We start from the raw sequence: 22,035 nt of genomic DNA on the forward strand, positions 1-22,035 counted from the left end.
GTCCCATTTTACCAACATCCGTTTACCATACGTTCCGTTCGACCAAACGGGATGTATGGTCACCGTAGTACTTGCAAACCAGTATTTTTTTCGGATGTAGTTATCATTTGGTTATTGTTATCAGAAACATTCCGATCCTCACAAGTAGTCGATGGGGGAAAATGTCTTAAAATATTTTTAAAAGATTTTGAAAAAATAATCTGTGTTTTCAGAAAAATATGAAAGAAAAACTCCAAAAACATCCAATGTTCGGAAAATCCAATCAAAAACATCCAAAACATTCGATGTTCCAAAAAAAATTTTTTAGAAGATATCAAAGCATTTGCAAGTAGAAAAAAAGGGGAGGGGTGGAGACTTTCAAAATGTCTGCGCTTAGAAATGTTCACATCACAATTCTGTCGTAGGCCGAGATTACACTAGAAAAGTTTGATAAAAGTTCGTTTATAAAACTTGAAAAATGCAACCAATAGGCCGATCAGTCAAGTTCGCTCAAATGTAATAGATGTGTTTATTGGTTACATTTTTCAAGTTTTATAAAAGAATTTTTAATCAAAGTTTCATAGGGTAATACCAGCCTTTGGCCGGGATTACACTTTAAAAGTTTTGTAAAAGCTCTTTGATAAAACGTGAAAAATTCAAGCAATAGGATCACCGGTTGCATTTGCTGCGCCTATAGGTTGAATTTTCAACTTTTATAAAAGATCTTTTATAATACTTTATAATGTAATCTCGGCTTTAAGTCCGGATTACACTAAAAAAATTTTACAATAATTCTTTTAAAAATTCAACCAGTAAGCTGATCGGTTGCATTTGCTCGAATGCAATCGATAAATTAATTGGTTGCTTTTTTCAAGTTTTATAAAATAACTTTCATAAACCTTTTAGAGTGAAGTCCCATCCTTAGATTAGTCACTTCTGAAACATAAAATTTCATTTTTTTCAGTTTATGGACTGAATATCAAGTAAAATAAACTTGTAGATATCGGGGGAACCCCCAAAAATATTCAAGTGCTTAGGGCCTTCAAACGTCGTAATCCGGCTCTGAGTGAACACCGTACGTGAATAACATTGTTCAATAAAAGTATTTTTTTTAAAGTTTAAAAAAATTAAAAGATTAAAAATTTAAAAACTAATAAATATTTAAAATAATTTTAAATATTTATATTTTTTAAATAATTTCAAATATTTAAAAGAAAAAAATTACTTTTTTTTAATTAAATTTAAAAATTATTGAAACATTTAGTCAATTAAATATCCGTAATGAACAGAACGGCTTATAATTTTGGTCCCGTCAGTGGCCGTTGTTAGCAGGTTTTATTGTATAAAATTGTAAAGTATGGACAAAAGGCAGTTAAAGTTGCTATATATGAGAAGGAAACGGAGGGATAGCCATCCAAAGCCTCCTAGAGTAGTATCTAGGAGGTTTTGGTACATCCTATTGATGAACACGGACCTTCATATGGTGTTTTTAAGGGTATTTATGGCATATATATAGATAATTTAAAAAATTCCGTGCAAAATCATCTTTAACAAGTTACCAAAGATGCGGACGAATTTGCATTCCAGGTGCGGAGAAATTTCGGCTCGTCTGAAAGGCTCAGTATATTCCAATTGTTAAAACTTCTTCCGGACCCGCGTCCGCATCCGCTTCGTGTGAAAGGCCTCTTAGATACTCAATTTTTTTTTTGTTCTCAAATATTATAGATATTTTTATAGAACTAAACTCGAGCATTTAGGATTTTAATTGTTGGTTACTTTTTTTTCGAATTTTAACATGCAAATTTTTCAAAAATCCACTAGAATCTTCCCATATTTTATGTCATAAAATATTTTTTTAAATAAAAAATCCTCTCCTTAAAGTATGTAACACCATAGTGTTGAGAGACACACAAAGTTTCAAGACATTTGGATGAGTTTTGTTCGAAAAAACGTTCCTTCCTTATCTAACAGAAACTTAGTTTAGAGGAAAGAGAGTTTTTGCGGAAAAAATTAGCATGTGTATAATGTCTGTCAGCAGTTTATATTAAAATATTTTAAAAATATGTCTAGTACGGTGGGGGGGGGGGGGGTAAGAACAAAAACTTTAGCACAGTTAGATGCAGATAATTTCGTAGTATTTGAACATCGAAAAATACAAAAATATTTTTTATTTTTTTCGCTAAATTTGTGTGCGCCTTTACCCCTTAATTACCCCTCTGAACGTTGAGGGACCGAACACATCCCGCTTCCAATCTCAGAGAGATATCGAAGCGTTCCCGGCGGATGGGTGTATCCGGAAATTTGTTAATTTATGTGAAAATAACAAACAACGATATTTCATGTATGTGTTACTAAAGCCTAAAATGCGGCCGATTCGTAACGGGGGCGGCCATTCGTTTCTGCAGTCCGAACTTCAGAAATGATTCGGACTTTGACTGGCCATTTCACGAAGTGCCCGGGAGATTCCTGGCCAAAGCTCGATGTGCTGATGTAAGACGGGCCGGTAGGAGCCAAATCCATTTTTTTTAAAATTGCCAACATCTGATACATGTCTATATATATAGCAGCTGTATTGGATTAGCTCCACGTGACGAGAGGAAAGAAAGTCAAGTTTAGAGAAAACACTGTAAATATAATAAACTGAAGAGTAAAAAAAACTGGTACAGGCATGCGTATGCAAATAAAGGGATATGGAACCAATCAGAGTGAGGTGCTGCGGTCGGCAACGCCTATATAACACAACAAGTGTCTGACATAGTTGTTAGATCGGTTATTGCTGCTGCAATTGCAGGTTATCAAGATTTAAGTGACTTTGAACGTGGTGTTATAGTCGGCGCACGAGAGATGGGACATAGCATCTCCGAGGTAGCGATGAAATTTGGATTTTCACGTACGACCATTTCACGAGTGTACCGTGAATATCGGGAATTCGGTAAAAAATTAAATCTATGACATCGCTGCGGCCGGAAAAAGATCATGCAAGAACGGGACTGACGAGAATCATTAAACGTGACAGACGTGCAACCCTTCCGCAAATTGCTGCAGATTTCAATTCTGGGCCATCAACAAGTGTCAGCGTGCGAAGCATTCAACGAAACATCATCTATATGGGCTTTCGGAGCCGAAGGCCCACTCGTGTACCCTTGATGACTGCACGACACAAAGCTTTACGCCTCGCCTGGGCCCGACAAAACCGACATTGGACTGTTGAGGACTGGAAACACGTTGCCTGGTCTGACGAGTCTCGGTTCCAATTGCTTCGAGCTGATGGACGTGTACGGGTATGGAGACAATCTCGTGAATCCATTGATCCTACATGTCAACAGGGGACTGTTCAAGCTGGTGGAGGCTCTGTGATCGTATGGGGCGTGTGCAGTTGGCGTGATATGGGACCCCTGATACGTCTAGATTCGACTCTGACAGGTGACAGGTACGTAAGCATCCTGTCTGATCACCTGCACCCATTCATGTCCATTGTGCATTCCGACGGACTTGGACAATTTCAGCAGGACAATGCGACACCCCACACCTCCAGAATTGCTACAAAGTGGCTCCAGGAACACTCTTCTGACTTTAGACACTTCCACTGGCCACCAAAATCCCCAGACATGAACATTATTGAACATATCTGGGATGCCTTGCAACGTGCTGTTCAGAAGAGATCTCCACCCCCCCTCTTACTCCTACGGATTTATGGACATCCCTGCAGGATTCATGGTGTCAATTACCTCCAGCACTACTTCAGACATTAGTCGAGTCCATGCCCCGTCGTGTTGCGGCACTTCTGCGGGCTCGCAGGGGCCCCACACGATATTAGGCAGGTGTACCAGTTTTTTTGGCTCTTCAGTGTATATGAACATGTAGTTTTTCCTACCAAATTTTGGAGAAAAAAATGATTACCGCATCGTGACTATACACATACGGTTAGGTGGGTTGCTATAACTAACGTCGACATAATTATCACGAAGAAATAAGCAAAAAGACTTGATGATGATGATGATCGAATCTTTTCTTTTGTTACCGGACTTTGACCAGGGATCACCGGCCACTGTCCGAAATTCAGGCATTGGCCGGGTCAATATTTAACGAAATTGGCCAATTCACGAACTGGCCGGCCACTGTTCGAAATTCAGGCATTGGCCGGGTCAATATTTAACGAAATTGGCCAATTCACGAAATGGCCAGCCTCATCGTGAATTGGCTAGTTTCGGGCTTTGACAGTAACATACACAATAAGGAATCTGGAATCCTCCTCCTTTACAGCAGTCACAAAACACACGCGAGAATGTTTTATTTCTGTCATTAATTTTGAATCACCCTGCATATAAATTTTGAATTATAATTTTGAATCACCCTGCTCTGTGTATCTCCTCCATTAATAATTCATTAAGGGGAAAATCTGTACAAGGGAAGAGGAAACATTCAGCCGAGATCGATAATTCATTTCAAATTTGTTTTTGCGTTCAGGCCAAACACAGTTTGTTTCTTTTTTCCTCTTTTTTTTCGATTGCTCGAGGAAATTTGAAATGGTCGATATTATTAATGATAAGTAATTACTCGTATAAAATCAATTGAAAACATGTTTGTTTTTTTTTTCGTATTTCTGGTTTTTCAAGGCTATTTTGAATCACGACATGAAACATAATGCACTCTCTTGAAAACTATAATTTATCAAGTCACAAATTTGTCTGTATTGAAACTTCAAATCGGGTTGGGGAAGACTCCTTGTCATACGGGTAGGTTGCAGTGACGTATTCACGGGGAGGGGGACTTGGCGGGCTATAGCCCAGGCGAAAAGTTCGGGGGGGGGGGGGGCGTCAAATTTTAGTGAATGAGTGGATAAGAAAATTAGTACATAATGGGAGAAGGGCGGCAAAATTTTATAACCACGAATCCGCTTCTGCCCAGAGAGCGAAAGACTAGGTCAGTGAGTGACTTAGAGAGTTTGCAAGCATGTGAGTAAAAAAAAGAGTGGGCAAGCAATGAATGAACATAAGAGTGACCTGAATCGTGCGCAAGCATGTGAAGACCAAAAGAGTGACGTAAAGCGTATGAAAGACAGAAAGAGTGACGTAAAGCGTATGAAAGACAGAAAGAGTGACGTAAAGCGTATGAAAGACAGAAAGAGTGACCTAGAGCGTGTGCAAGTATGTGAATGATTGAAAGAGTGTGCAAGCATGTCAATGATTGAAAGAGTGAGGTATGACAATCATATAGGTCATTGAAATTGTGTGCAATCATATAGGTCATTGAAACTGTGTGCAAGCATATGGGTGACTGAAGCAGTGTGCAAGAATGTGAGTGTCTGAAAAAGCGTGAAAGCATGTGAATGGCCAAAAGAATGACCTAGAGAGTGTGCGAAAATGTGAGAGTGACTTATAAATTGTGTGAACTTGTGAGTGCCCAAAAGTGTACGCAAGCATGGAAGTGATCGATGGAGTACGCAAGCAATGCTGCGTACGGAATCCGCCTTGGAAGATTATGTAGGCCTTGCCAATTACCCGAATTTCCACATGGAAAAACAAGACATTTGCCCAAGTTGGCACCTGCAGTTTATCATAGCAATGGATCCCATGATCTTACAGCACGGCCCGGTGGGATTTCTCTGGCACACAGGGTCCAGAGAAGGCCCACCGGGCCGTGCTTGGCAGGCTCATGCGTTAAGACGACTCTGGAATAGTTTATCAAAGAATCAAGCAATATATATTTCCTCAGTTCAGAAACAAACAAAATGAGTGAAACTTTTATCATCTTTGTCACACCACTGTCTTTTTCTGCACACGAAGATGAATTAGATCATGACCTACAATTTATTGTCGATTCTGAACGGCATTTTATACTCACGGAGAGGTTGGTGCGCTAACCCCTCTTTGTAAGATTCTCTGCGGGAGGCAATCTGTTTCCATGATCATGGCGCCGTTTCTGTCATACATCCTCGCCAGAAAAGTTTCTGACATGGGCAAACCGGCTATCGAACGCACGGTACCTCTAAACATAATTTAATTTAGCCGAGTATCTTATCGATCTGGGCTACCGTGCTCATGAGTGAAACTGCATCAATGCTTGATAATTAATTTATTTATTATTAACCCTTCATTCAAAAGCACGACAATTGAGGTTCTCTTTTTTTGGAAAGCAATTGTTGTTCATTGTTGGTGTAGTGGCACTATCTCTAGTAAAGGAACGCCATCTCTATGTAAGAAACATAGCCAAAGATGAGAGCGCATGCATCCTCATGTCCAAGTTTAAGAATTTCTGGTAACCCTATTCAACGCTTCTTTTCGCATATTGAGTGCGTAAATAATGAATAAATAATATCGTACACATAAGAACTCCTGCTGTCATTCATATATGAAATATAAGAAATACTAATCATCAGCCTGCTTAAAAAATCTTGCTTAGCTGAATAAAAAGTTTTATTTCTGTAGTAACAAGGATCCTTTTTATTTTGCAGATAGTACGCACATTCTCTATAATTTCGCCTGTGCAGACCTATTGTTTCTCTGAGCACAGAATTTCGATATCTGTGTGGAATAAAAAATATCATGCTGCCTTATACAATATGGGGAATTTTTTTTTTCCTGCTCAGCAAAAACTCTGTATACACGGAAGCATCATCAGCAATGTTCGCCAATACGTATCTAGATGTGTTGTTGTGTGTATGTGTGATTCACGCATCGAAATTCAATTTTATTTCTCCAGATTCTGTTGAGCAGTGAAAATACTCCTTCAAGTCAGGCCCGTCATTTACGGGGTTCGGGGAAGGGGGGGGGCGTTGCCATCCTGGCTTTAGAAAATACACTAGAAATGATATATATATATCATTTCTAGTGTATTTTATATATTATATACCATTTCATACATGTTCTTTGCCCCTCCCCTAGAAAAGTTGAAATGACGACCCCCTGCTTCAAGTTTTAGATAATTTTTTCAAACACAGTTATTTCTCTGTTTGAGAAAAAAAAAAACCTGTTTTCACAAAATTATTCCTTAAAATTTTGGAAAGGAGTGTATCGAAATTCTGTGGGCAGAGAAACAAGCCAGTGCAGGTGAAATAAAAGACAATGTGCCGCCATCTGGAAAAAAGAAAAGTAGAAGGGCACATTTCATGTACAGGAATTATAATCATTCTTTTCCTGAGAGTATCTCTGTGCTCATTATGGGCCCATCCCCCAGATTGAGATGTTTGTTGGGGTCTCCACTGTATTGAGTTTATAGGGTAAAATAATAATAATGAGATTTGTCCAGAGCTTTCGTGCCTTAGTGCCCTGCCAGCCTTACCCTTGCAGGGGTCGTGGTGCTCACTTAAACCATTGAGAATTAGATACTTGATTTCGTACTGAGGAGATATTCATCGACAACACAGATGAGCACCCCATGATTCAATGAGTAGCATCATGATTATTTCAGTTAAAGCATATGTCAGAGTTCTTGAATGGGGCTCTTATTCATGTGATGGTTATATTAAACAAATTTCTGAATATTTATCCAAAAAAAAAGTGTGATCCTGCTGCCGTCTCACAACAGTATTCCCTCTCATCATATTCCCAGGGTGAAATGAAAGAAGGCTTAGCACCGCCTATTAATTAACATATTTATTCTCATAAATCATATTCTGCCAGATCATATTGTGGAAGCTCCTATTCAACTGGGGCCCCTGTATGACCCCCAAAACTGGGTGCGTCTGACAGAGCTTCTATCCAGGGCCCCTAAGATGAGTCTCACCTGTTTTTGTTTTTCACACAAGTCTGACTCGGGAGATCCAATAAAGATCTCAGCTTGGGGGGAGGGGACATGGTATTACGATATAAATGTGAAGCCTTTATAATGGCTGGTTATGCCAAAAGCATGAAGAGTATTGTTGTTCTCCCTTTGGCAACATGTTAAGTGGAATGTTTCCCGTAAATAAAGTGTGATGATGAAGGACGTGCGTTTCCTTGTGCGATTAGTGTATTTCACTTACACGATGTATCCAGTCCACCCACCCCGTTGTTTCGCAACACGTTATCAGCACGAAGGCTCCTGGATAGGCGTTTCATCGGTAAGTGGGAAGTAGATAAGTTAAATCTAATTTCACAAAGGATCGAAAAAAAAATTCTACACGCGCGGAACTAAGCCTAACAGAGATGGAGGAATTGAAGATTCCAAAGCTCAATAGGGACAATTACAACGCGTGGAGTATACGAACGCGCGCCGCACTGGTGCAGAAAGACTGCTGGGATGCCATAGAACCCGGATACGAACCAGAACTGAGGGAGGACGAGAGGAAAACCAATGAAAGGGCCCTCACGTTTCTGTTTTTAGTGGTCGAAGATGACTTTTTAGACGATATCGCGGACTGTGCGAGAGCGAGGGACGCTTGGGCATCCTTGAGGGACATTCACACGAAGTTCGGATTATTACACGCACTGCAGCTTCTTAGAGACTTTTTTAATGTGTCGATGAGGCCTGACGAATGCGTAAGTGCATACTTGGGAAGATTGATGGACTTACATCGAAAGGTAGCGTCCTGTGGATATGGTTTCACCGACAGGGAAGTCGCTCTTGTGATGTTAATGGGTCTACCCAAAGAGTACGAAGGTCTGATACTGAACTTGGAGCGCGATGAGAACGAACTGTTCACAAAAATGGTAAAATCGCGTCTGATTGTGGAAGAGAAGAAGTTACTGCGTGACTATACGCAAACGAATCGCGTAGCTGTGGGCGATAGAGCTCTTAAAACTGACGATATAGGAAAAACTCGCGTACAATCAGGGAGATACTCCAGAAATAATGAGAGAAGAATTCGGTGTTTTTCCTGTGGTGTTTGGGGACACATAGCCAGAAACTGCCCGTCGAAGAACACGTCCCATCGGGCCGATAAGGTTTCGCAGAACGCGAATCGAACACTGACTGCTTGGTATCTAGACAGTGGTGCAACGGAGCACATGTGTTCACAAAAATATAAGTTTCTCAACTTGACAACTGTGAAGTCCGAAGTGGAAATAGCTAATTCCGAAAAAATGGAAGTGGTTGGAAAAGGTGACGTTGTTTTGAAGCCTGTTAAATCCTGTGGTAAAGAAACATTCTATCTAGCCGACGTTCTGTACGTACCAGAGCTCGACAGTAACCTCCTTTCAGTGGGAAGAATCGAGGAGATGGGAATGACTGTTTCATTTCAAGGAGGCAAGGCCATCGTCAAGGACCCTAATGAAAGAAATAGAGTAATCCTTACTGCATATAGAAGTGGGAGACTTTATAAGGTTGAAGAAGCGAGGACTTATAAAGCGCATATCTCAAGGCATGAGGATCTTATCCACCGACGCTTAGGACATTTTCATTTGAATGCAGTGAAGAAGCTCATGAAGCAGGATGACACTGTCAACAGTTGTGCAGAAGCAATAGAAGATGGAAATATTTGCTCTACTTGTGTCCTTGGAAAGATGAGAAAAATTCCTTTCCCTAAAGGAGAGACCAAACGTGCATCGAGGCCACTTCAGCTCATTCATAGTGATGTCACAGGACCTATCTTGCCTACATCTAAAGGAGGGTCAAGGTATATTGTCACTTTTGTTGACGACTACTCAAGGTATGCAGTAGTGAAGCCTATGAAATCCAAATGTCAAGTCCTCGAGAAATTTATTGAGTTCAAAAGGACTGTTGAAAATTTCCATGGAGTTAAAATCGCTACTCTACGAAGCGACAATGGAGGGGAATACATCAGTCGTGAATTTGACGATTTTTTGAACAAGAATGGAATATCGAGGCAGCTCACGGTCCCTAGAACTCCAGAGCAGAATGAGCAGAAAAAAGTCGTCAAGTGGGTGCTAGAACTCCCAATGCTACCTCAATACTTGCACATGTGAACTGGGGACTTAAATGTTCCGCGGATCCTTCAAGTAATCTGGAAATGTGTCCATGCGGCTTAAGTGCTCCAGAATGTGTTGCACTATTTAACTGTGCCACACGTCACTCAAGTGATCCGTAATCATGTCGCGGATCACTTAAGTAATCTGGGGATGTGCCGTGGGTAACTTGAGTGATGCAGAACTGCACTTATGGCCGCTTAATTGCTCTAAAACTGTTCCACATGTCACTGAAGAAATCTCTTAATGTGCCACAGACCACTTAATTGTTCTGGAACTGTGTCGCGAGTCACTTAAAAGCTCTGGAATTGTTTGTGCCACGGGTCACTTATAATAATAATTACTGTAAATACTTGACACTTGCTTCATTCATGCAAAATTAGGCTTGAAGTTGCAGGCCACATCAGATAACCCTGGACCAACACATTTGGTCCGCAAGCCATAGATTTAGCATATATGGCTTAGAGTGGTCAGAATGAATTTCTGAAAAATAAATTTTGAGTTCTTATAATTAAACGGCTCTTAAGGAAATGTGTCTCGTAAAGTTCATGTCATGTGGTCACATCAGTGTAACAAAGTTTTCAAATTTTTTCAATGAGGCTTTTTGGATCACGTGCTGTATCCCCCTTTCTTGAGAGGGACATACAAACCGTAAACAAGGTAACCAATATGGCGACTTCCTGCGCCACTCATGAAAGAAACAAATCTAAATTAAATGCATTAAAATAGATTGAAATGAGTAGGTGGAAATAGACTTGAAAGTCTGGGGGGGGGCGAGATAATTGTTGGGTGGGCATGATGATGATGATGATTTCAATTCACACATGCGCAAATATATTATATCAGTCGGCTTTACATTCGACGCTGAAGAGTTCGAAGGGGCGGAGCTATGGGCAAAGATACGGGGGGGGGGGGGGTCAGGGGGCATGACCGCCCCCCCCACTTAATTCCGACCATGGATAATGCAGTTGGATATTATAAGACAACATGGAGACATTAATTTTCATTTTTGTACTTGAGAAGATATAAATAAAAATTCGAAATCAATGTTATTGCGTGGATATCCAACTCAAAAGTATAGCTCTGGCTAATTATTTTATATTTAATTTTCTGGGCTTTGCACCTGTAAGCAAAATTAATAATTCAAAAATCGAGAATTTTAAAATTATTAATTCAATTAATTATTTTTAAAATTATTGATGTGGTGGAAGAGTCCACCAAATTTCCGCATTTCTACGGTAAAACTGGGCTGAACATATTTCCTCGAGAGAAATACGGGAAAATAAGGGACATCGCCAATTATTGCTAAGAACAACGCCAAAAATGCACAAAGTTGCCAAATATTGCTGAAATTACGTAAAAAATCGCGATGGTGGGAAACGAAGCGTTACTAAAAATTGCAGTGTATGAAAATGAATTCCACGAAATAAAACGTTCAACAAGACAAATGTGAGAGATTAATGTTCTTATTTATAGTTATAATTATCATAATCTAATTGATGAGTTGAAAAATAATTTCAATCTTTGACTTCAATGAAGAATAAAAATCCAAGTAGGCATCATGTAAAAGACGGGAAAAACCGGGACGGCAAGAAAAACAAAGAAAACCGGGACTGTCCCGGGAAATGCGGGTCATATGGTCATTAGCGGTAAAATTGGCGATTTTAACACTGATTTCTATGAGGGGGATCATCCTGTGCTTGTCCCTCAAAGTGATGCTGATGACAATTATGACGTCTATTCAAAAAGGCTCATATATTTTCCATGTGTTGTTTGTAATATATTTGAATACTAGAATACGGCAACGCTAACATATATAACGCGCATGCGTCGTTGTGTTTTTCCTCATAAGCGGCCATGTTTGTTGTGAAGTGTGCTTCGTGTAAACGTAATTAGGATCACAGTGTTTATCCTAACTGTATCATCGTCTGATCTTCGTCGAAAAATAGACGGCTTCCTAAACTTTTGAATTATTTCAAGTTAAAAGAACTTTTTAATGAGGAAAAAAGCGTCGAAATGAAATTAAGACCTTTTCAAAGGTGAGTTTTGATCGTAAGCCTTATCATATGTTTCAGATTATATCATAATTACGTTCAGTTGAAACAGTAACATTTAATAATTGAATCCAATCTTTCCGATGCCTCTGTGTTTATTACTCGATTCAAAGGCTATCGATGGTTTAAAATGTACAAATGGTTCGAGACCGTTAGAGATCTTTTCAATGTTAGCGTCACCCACTGAATCGATTTCGCTATAATTAGATATAGATGCCTAGTTTTTTTTTTGTGTGGAGGAAATGTAAGTTTTAATTGAGACATTTCCAATTGCGATATCATGTATTCGTGAAGGTGTTGGCGTGTTCATGCAGCAGTGATGGGTTTACTGCTGATTGGGTCGATTTAAATTTGGCTAGTTGGCGCTCTGTGTGCCATTTTCTTCGATGAATCGTTTGTGCTTTTTTAATGTATTTTTTGTAATTTGATTGCGTGTACTAACCGTGATTATAGTTTCAATACGCTTTATAAACTTTTATATCATGCATTAAATGCTAAGTGAGCAAATACTCGCCAAACTTATGGCAACTGATTTCAAGATGATAATAATAATAACGTGATCTTCACGTATTTTCAAGGGATCAGCATTATCCGTCCAGGGAATTTGTTAGTGTTAGTAGACATCCATGCCCGAATCTGGATTCGAACCCAGACTTGCACAGTGAGAAGCTAGTTCGCTAACCACTCGACTGCCAGGCGGCGATCATTTTTAAAAAAACATTAAATTCATTTCACTGTTGTTGATAAATTAGTCTAAAGTCCACTTTATGTAATAACTTCTTATGAAAATGTAATAGCTATAGTCTATCTAATCAGGCGATGTTTTCATTGGCGAGAAAAACATCAGAAAGCATGGGGCGTAGTTGCCAGGAGTGAAAAAGCCATTGTTTCTGACAGTTTTTCTTTTCAAAGAAAAACATTGTCTAAAAAGTATAACATTATGGCTGTTAAAACTAAAAAAGTTACTAGAAAAATGAACAATATTCTCAGAGTATATAGGAGATTAAATAAAATAAAATACCAATTCCTTTGGAGCCAAGCACAGTATTTTTCTCAAGAAAAACAGTACCAAATAATGTTTTTCCTTTTACTTTCCCCATGTCAAAAGACGACATAATGAAATGAGAAAATTTGGTGTAGCCCCTAAACTCCTATTTAGCAAGCACATGTAGAGAATTTTTGCCACGACACCAATTTTTTAGTTGCCCTGATGCCGGTAATTTGTCTATCGCTGGGTATGGCCAGCACTATGTATTTTTGGTGTTCCTACCCAATGGCCTGCCCTCCCACTAGTTGCAGTACTGGTTATTTCAGTCTCATTTTTATGGTGACATAAAATAACCACTGAAGAAGCAGAGACAAATTCACACCAATGACGTTGAATACAAAAACACTCTTTAGAAAATTACAGTATAGTTGATTCCACTCGTCAGTCAGGCAGACTAGAAAATTGGTATGCACACCTAAAATTTTCTACATGCTTTATTGGGGGGTCTATGGATGACATACAATTTTGCAGTTTTCTTTAAGTGTGTCTTTCAGTATTTCCTATTTTAAGTGGGTAAACTAGAGTCCCAACAGATAGAAACAAACTTTCTAGGCTGGAGATTGGATCAGTATAATCGGCATAGAAAAAAATTGGGGGGAGGGTTGTTTTTTTAAAAAAGGAGGAGAGCATATGTAGATGGAGAAAGATGTTTATTCGGTGTAAGGCTTGCAGTGGCACCACACTCCTTACCAGATCTTTTGGAGTCTCGTGACACTAGACGTTTATTTGATGCATGGCAGATTTGATTGAGCTTATGGTACTTTTTGAAAATAAATGAAATAATTATTGCATCCATGCTATAATTAGTGTTGTTTGATTTTGCTTTTATTTTGTCATTTTGGTTCGCTCCGGGTGCTGATGTGTCTGTTTTGCTCACTGATCCATTATCCCTTGCAGCAAGCGCATCATGACCCTTCTCCCTCCAAATGCAAGCCATTGAAAATGAATCAATGATTATGATAGCTCGTGCTAAGGTGTCTTTGAAGGTATATTCTAGTGTCTCTAGCTCGCACCACGCCACCACCAACCCCCCCCCCCCCCCCACAACCTGTAGCAGAGGGCTCCTAGGCTGAAACCTTCTATATACCATGCAAAAACAATGATTAATAATCATTCTGGGTCCCCAGGCTGAAGTCCTGTCACCCCCCACCCTTGTGGAATCCTAATTCATTAATTCTTGACCAGCTACTTGTCACTAATGCACGTATGCACAAATATTCGACACACTGTAGTGACATCACTTGTTCCGCTGTACAGCAAACAAATGTCCAGCTCCGTGTGCACATCCACAGTATATTAAAATTAAAGTTACCAAGTAGGAAAAGGTATGAGGAAACATAAGTGGGCTTCACTGTAAATGAAATATTAAAAGGATCACCAAGAAAATGTAAGTGGAATATTCCACAATCAGTGTGAGTGTCACTTGTTGATATTTCTAAAATTATCCCTGGAAATCGGCTCTAATTATATGATGTAAAACTGAAGATTGATTTTGAGCTAAACATTTCTATTAGGATTAACCAAATAAAATTTAAAATGGTGCAAACTTTCATTGTTAGTAGTGAACTATAAATTCTGTGATTATTGAACATTTCAGAGATTTAAATTCTTTGAAGGATCATGTATAACAGAGGATTGCAAAATTTCTTAATGGTGTCATAATTTTGAATGTCGGAACATTTGAACAACACCCCTTACAATAATTAGTACAGATTGATCATATTTAGTAATTATTATTTTGTTTCAAATTGTAAATAGCTGTGAATATTTGCTCATCATAGTCTATTGCTGTATTTAAATGAATTTTGTTTGTTTTTTTTCAGGCTTGTATGGTTCTCTTTATAATGATCCAGTATTAATCATGTTCATTGTCAACGAACTGATAATACACCTGTGTGAGGAAGCTGCCTTGATTTATGAAAGAGCTGAGTAATCAAAATTGGATTAGACAATGTGATAGAGATGTGGAGATATTCAACAAAATATGTGTTTGTGACACTTAAATAATTGCACTTGAACTGTAAAAACGATGTCTGTTCATTATAAATTCAAAAGTAATTTGAACTTTGATACAGTCACCTTTGACGGACTTCATATATCAGTCACAGAGTTGAAAAAATGTATCATGCAACAGAAGAAAATCGGGAAAAGTTCAGATTTTGACCTACAAATAACTAATGCTCAAACTAAAGAAGGTGAGATATAGAAGAAAAATAATGTTTGTAGACAACATTACATTTTGTTCTTCTTTTACTTTACTTTCATTCCATAATAAACTTTTTACTTTTTATTTAATAAACTGTGAGGGAAATCGTTGTGTAGATGTTATTGCTCATTTTTATGGTTTGTTAGAGTGTGCGTGTGTGAATCGTGTTATGAGCTTGATGAGTATTTGAATTGAATTTAATCTGATTATTTGTGTAGTTATTCGGACACTATTTCTTTTTATATTTAATCATGTTTTACTAAAAAATGTGATCTCTGAATCCAAAGATTTGTGTTCAAGGTATAGTTACGTATTGCCTCAGTGGAATGGCGAGGAGAAAAGAACTTAATTGGTGTAATACGCTTTGAAAAGATGCTAATAGAATAATATATCTTGCATGTTTTGGCTGTACTATACTATAATCTTCAAAGAAACTTTTCTCATTATGGGAAAGAATCGGCGATTAATTGTTATACGAAATTCATGAGAGGTTTGTCTCAATATTGTGGGGGGCGGAAGTGTTGCAGGGGAGTAACATTACCAAATCTTAGGGTACTATGGATATATATATGTGTATGGAGTACCTACTACTAAAACCGTACACACACCTCATACACATTTCTCTACAGAATTTCTAACGAATCGACACATGCCTGTCAGAATGTGTGTTCTGAGTGTTTGTGTTGCCTTAGTGCATTTTATGTTGTCGAGTCATGCTTGTTTCGTGTTCAGTACTTATCTGCCATAGGACTTGGCCAGCCATGAAAATGTAGACTATATTTCAGCAAAGTAAAACTTTACTAATAGCTTGGATACATTTTTTAACTTGGGAAGAAAATATCTGGCAATCCATTTGTTTGGGATAAAACACATTTACATAAATCTTTCAATCTAACTCTTTAAATTCTAAGATGGGCCCAGATAGGTAGTATGGGTACGTTTTGGATTTGTGAAGGATGAGGAAGAAAATGGAAGGTCTTGTCAGATATGAAAACCTGAAAAACAAGTCAAAGTCGCATGGAAGAGTGAAGAGAAAAAAGAGTAGTCAAAACTTTAACGAATCTACTTTGAGGGGGGAACCAGCTGTGTAAAAGAGTTAAATGTCCATAAAAGATCGAGTCGTATGTGATGAACAATAATAGGCACAGCCTTGTTCGGTTTGTTTGCAGACCTATGAAAAGTCAGCTGGAGATTTTTCCGAATGCCTTTATCCAGTTCCTGTATCATGGAGGTAAAGTGTTATAATTTAGTAAGCAATGTAATTGTCTGTTGGGCTAGATTGACCCATGGAAGTTTGTGCTAGTTAGTGCTGTAGGAAATTGGGACTTCACAGCTAAGTCACATGTATTCTGATACATTGTATTTATTCAATGAAAGCTAACACACTTTTTTTAAAATAAAAATTGAACACTTTGGAAAAAAAACACTGCTTTAGATGAATGATCTCTTGATTCACTTGCCTTTCTTAATTAAAATGAGGGATATGATAAGCTGCTTTATATATATATCAAGAAAAAATCATTTGGACAATATCCTGATTTGTTTGGTGAAATTTATCTAAATTAGGGATTCTTAACCTGTGGGTCATAAGAGTTCCTGAGATGAGTCATGTGAACCTACTTGTAATACAGTTTTGAATTCATTTGTTGCACCACTGGTTTCAGAGGCATTTCAACGATCTCGTTGATTTTCATTCCTGATATTTTTGGGGTCCTCTTGAGCTATAAATTTATATACAGTATTTTTATGGACAAGTCTGCATCCGAAATAGCATAGTGTTATTGCAGAATGCACAAAAATCTAGAATTTTAGAAAGAAATAATTCCAGAATGAGTGGGATTTCAAAATTATAAAAATTCAGTACTTGGGCAAGAAATAAGTCCAAGATGAATAGAAATCCATAATTCAGGAAAGAACTTGCAAAATAAGCGAAAATTCGGGATTTAGAAAAAAAAAATTCAGAATTAGTGAAAGCTTTCAATAATTTGCGACACTTGGTTCAAGACCTTAGGCTTAAACCTTGTATCGAAAAGTTCTTAAGTTTTGATCAGAGGTTCCCAAACATTGCTGCCCCCCCCCCTTCAGAATTCTTTTTTTTTTCCTCATCACCCATCCTCCCCCTAACTCATAGGATCCTGTGTTATGCCCATAACTTCCATCTACCATTTTAGGAAACAGTGATTTAAATCATAGTTTTCAAACTTTTTGTTACATCATCTCTGTCTTCAGAATGCTTTTCCCTCATCTCCCTTGAACCTAAGCCAGCCCATAAGATCCTATGCGATAGGTCTAAGCCCCCCCCCCCCCCCCACGCGCAGCCAACTTTGGAACTTTGGGAAACTGATTAATCTCGTACTCATTTCACCTTTCTTAATAAAATATGGGATTAGATGTTTTGGATATAACATTTAAAAAAAAACTAAATTATATATATACAGATCACTTAATACAGTCTTAAAAGCCCAAGTTTATTGTATTCAGGAAACTTTAGTTCAATGTTCGAAATGTTGTAGACTTGCTAATCATTTCTGTTGCACCACTGTCATTTTCTGCCCATGAGGGCTAATTAGACTGGGACCTACAATTTATTACTGATTCCGAGCGGCGGGTTTGTTTTTATACTCATCGAAAGGTTGTTGTGTTAACCCCTTGATGGGGTACTCCCTGCGGTAACAATTTATTCTGTGGTCATGTTGCCATTTCTGTTGTACCCTTGTGTCAGGAAAGTTTTCTTACAAGGACGAACCGGGTATCGAACTTGTGACACCTCTAAACATCTGTTGGTACTTTAGGTGAGTATCTTATCGACCTGGGCTACCGCACCCAACTTGCTAATCTGGTACATATCAAACCAGGGTGGGCTGGAAAACTGAAATAGCTGGATTACTGGAAGTTGATTGAAAAAGCCTATGTAAATTAAATAAACTTCTATGCATAAACGTGCAGTGACATGGTTTTCTTCTGTGCTCAAAGAAAAAACGTCGGACTATTTCACAGTCAGATTATCGATAATCCACCGTAGTTCATTTAACCTCTTTCAGAACTGTTAGCCAATTTCATTTACTCAAATCGATACACTGATTCATGTAAGTGTAGAATTGTTGTCACAATGTCAATACCATGGAAAAAAGTCATTCTTCCCGCTGAAAAAATGAGGCATAATTTGGACAATTTAATATGCATACACTTGCCAGTCAGCTCAGTATATCCTCCAGATAAATTTATATGTGGGATGTTAGTTATACTGAGAAAACATTTCAATGCAAGGAATTTTAGAGGAAATAGTTGGATCCAGCAAGTGATTCAACTTAATTTATGTATCATTTTTAAAGGGGGGGGGGAATACCTCTCAGTATCCCATCCACCTCTTTCTTAAAGCAACACCATATAGTGTACTTACAGATAATATTGTTTCCATGGTTTTTTCTTTCCCTTCCTGAAAAAGAATGTTATTCACTATGGGAACATTAATCTAGATAATGTGTTCCATCTATAAAGGTTTTTTTCTCTGGGGTTAATCTTTTTTTTTTTTTCACTATGGTTTGACGATAAAAAAGTACAGTACATTATACAGTAATGTGTAGGTGATTCGAAACACATTGACAAAATGAAAGGGTAATTCAGAAATACAATAACAATCCAAAATCACATAGGAAGAATGTGTGTATGTGTGGCCCCTTAATGTATTTATGTTGTCAGAATTGTGCTGAGCTCAGGATTGCTTTAAAAGAACGTGATACAACTGTTGTAAATATGGCTAACTCAAAAAGTGACTAACAGATGGCAACAGGACCTTGATCTCCAAGAAGCATGTTTTACAGGATAGTGAGTGATGTCGAGATAGCAATGTTTTTGTGCTAATTAAATGTTCAATTAGAGAACTTCTAAGTGATTATTCTACATTGGCGACGAGTTGGGATGTTTTCCCCTGTTTTTTTTTGTTTTTTTTTTGCTCCCTCTCGTCCAGTGACTTAACAATCTGCTTAGGTTTCTCTCCTGATGATGAATTTTGGCAACGTGACTAGTTTCGATCTGGCGCTGGAGTCATGGACTCGATGTACAGAACGTTTAAAGCAATTTTTCATTGCAAACAGCAATGTCAGAAATGATGATTAAAACGTGTGATATTCTGGATATTCGTTGGTGAATCAATGGATGAACTTTGTAGGTCTATTCGCCCACATCGAAGACGTTGAATGGACTGATTCAAGCATTGAATTAGCACTTCGATTCAGTACCGTCCGATATCATAGAAAGATTCAAGTTTAACAGTCCCATGAGATGAGTGGGTGAGTCGGTTTCCAGTTGCAAAATTATGACGTCTAGCAGAATTTTGCAATTTTGGCATAATGTTGTGTGTCATGCTCTGTGGCTGTATCGTTTGCAGCATACAAGATGAATCTATACAGCAGAGGTTGTTGTCTGAGGTTAATTTAACGCTCGCTCTCGCAACGGAAATAGCAGTTTTGATGGAAATGGTGGAGAGAGATGCTGGACTTGGGTAACCAACAATGGAAAATGTTCACCAAATTCAGATGCAAAGACCTCCCAGGAAGAAACCAGACAATGGATCCGAGGTTTTTCATCGACTCATATATAGAAACCAACGTCCGACGCATCCATAGTTTTGACATCAAGAAGTGTTTGAGCAAAAGCTGCTACCATTGTGGAGACCTGCAACATTTGTCTAATGCCTGCCGGTTCAAAAACTCAACTTACTTCAGTTGAAAGACAATCTGGCATGTCGATCGAAATCAAAAAATAATTCCCCAGAAGTTAACAAACTGCAAACAGTCATCCAGAGTGGGACTGTTCTCCTACTGAGGTCATGAGAAATTACAGTTTGCTTCATCTCGATCCTGTGGGACAGGCTCCACCACCGTTTCAAATATATTGCTATATCAAAGGGAAAGAAATCACCATGGACGTCGACTCTGAAGCACCATTTTCATTAATGCCTGTAGCAGTGTACTGTAAGTACAAAACGTTTTTCTGAAGCTACAAAAACTGAAATTCGACTGCAGTCATTTACGAAACATCCTGTCAAGAACTTGGGGTAATGCAAGTGAAGGTCTCCATGGATCAATCACACATTGCGAAGCTACCTCTACTAGTCGAAATTGGATCAGGCCTTTAGGTCTATTGTCTTTTCTTGAGCAGTCAGCTGGAAGTGTAAACCAAGTCAAGTCAGTACCTAGCACATTGGAAATGTTGCAGCGGAAACATAGTGACATTTTTTCTCCTGGACTGGGTCATGTCAAGGGAGTGAAAGTTCCCCTTAAGGTACGTTCTGATGTTTCTCCCAAGTTTTTCAAAGTGAGACCAGTGTCATACACATTAAAAGAAAAAGTGGAGAAAGAACTGGATCATTTCGTTTAAATCGGTATCATCAGTATCCCTTGCCAAATATTGAAGATTTATTTGTTTAATTGTGTCGGGGGAGGGGGTGAAAGTTTCTCAAAACTGGATTTACAAGATGCTTTTTGCCAGCTGGAGTTGGACAAGGAATTCTGACAGCTCATTGTAATTAATACCTGTAAAGACACCTTTTGCTATACAATAGGTTGCCATTTGTAGTCACTTCAGCACCTGCAATTTTTCAGCAAGAAGTGGAGAAAATACTTCAAAACCAGGCTGGAGTATCTGTTTACCTGGATGATCTTTTAGTGACGGGCACTACAAGAGCAGAACATTTGTTGCATCTAGATCAAGTTCTGACCAGATTGAAAGACACTGGAGCAAAGTTGCATCCTGCAAAGTGTCATTTTCCCCTATCCTCTGTGGAGCATTTAGGCCATCGTGCTGATAAAGAAGGTTTGCATCCAGTTGCATCTAAGATGGAAGTGATTGAAAAGCTCCATCTCCTAAAGATGTGAATGAGCTTAGATCCATCCTTGGATTGACCACCTAACTATTTCAAGTTCTTACCAAACATATCAACTAAGCCAGCACTACTTTACAAGCTCTTACAGCAACAACAATCATGGAAATGGACCAGCCTGAAGGAGAAGGCTTTCCAAAGAGCTAAAGGTGTGTTACAAAGTTCATCTGATCTTTTGTACTTTGAGGAGAATAAGCCAGTTATCTAAGCATGCTATGCTAGCCCTTGTGGATATGGACTGCCCCAAAGCAGAATGTGCCGAAATCTGCGACGTGCGTCGCAGAACAATTATCGCTACTGCAGAACAATTTGGAAGAATTCTAAGAAAAAGTGCAAAAACACTATTATATGTATGGGGATTTTTACCGCAGAACATTTCCAGTCAGCCGAGGGCTCGTCGCAGAACAGTGCTAAACATTCTGCTTTGGGGATGGACTGTATTGTTTCATCAGACAAAAGGAAAAAGGCATATTGCTTTTGCTTCTACATCCTTGTGTAGGGCTGGAAAGAACTATAGTCAAATTGAGAGAGAAACCTTGGCTCTAGTCTTTATAGTGATGCGCTTCAGAAAATATTTGTTGGTTACAGATCATCGACCCCTGCTCAGTTTGTTGTCAAAAACAAAACCAGTTCCTGCTGTTGCAGCTGCACATATCCAACACTAGGCATTCATTTTGTTGGCGTACTCATACAAAATACTCTGTACAGGAAAGGTTCACAACTTGGTGATTCAGATACATTCAGCCGTCTACCTATGGATATCAAGGATAATGAAGGACTTGTGCCAACAGATGTGGTATTGCTATTGAGACAGTTTGATGACAGTTCATTAACTTCTCACTGAATCGCTGCTATTATCGATGAAAATCATATTTTGTTTGAGGTCAAGAAATACATCCGGCATTGTTGGCCAAAGGCTGTCTGAGAAGAGTTACATCCATTTTGGCTCAGCCGACATGAACTCTTCGTAGACCAAGGTGTGATATTACGTGGAAATAGAGTTTGAAAATGTATCTATGCCT

General features: G+C 38.5%; 1 protein-coding gene across 2 annotated transcripts in view; it reads left to right on the plus strand.

The window, feature by feature from the left end:
• The first annotated feature begins 11,660 nt into the window (after positions 1 to 11,660).
• The window catches only part of snama (something that sticks like glue), a 39,820-nt gene continuing 29,445 nt past the window's right edge, over positions 11,661 to 22,035 (plus strand). Inside the window, exons 1-2 of one of the 2 annotated variants that reach the window (XM_089244945.1) lie at positions 11,661 to 11,863; positions 14,750 to 15,121. In XM_089244945.1, the coding sequence (XP_089101071.1) occupies positions 14,956 to 15,121 (166 nt within the window). In that variant the 5' untranslated portion in view covers positions 11,661 to 11,863; positions 14,750 to 14,955. The remainder of the gene's footprint in view (positions 11,864 to 14,749; positions 15,122 to 22,035) is intronic. The other variant, XM_089244944.1, reaches the window with a different exon arrangement.

Source organism: Pholcus phalangioides, unplaced genomic scaffold (assembly GCF_987345545.1).
Source record: "Pholcus phalangioides strain wild (caught in Gottingen) unplaced genomic scaffold, Ppha-v1.0 ptg000015l_1, whole genome shotgun sequence".
NCBI classification, from domain to species: Eukaryota; Metazoa; Arthropoda; class Arachnida; order Araneae; family Pholcidae; genus Pholcus; species Pholcus phalangioides.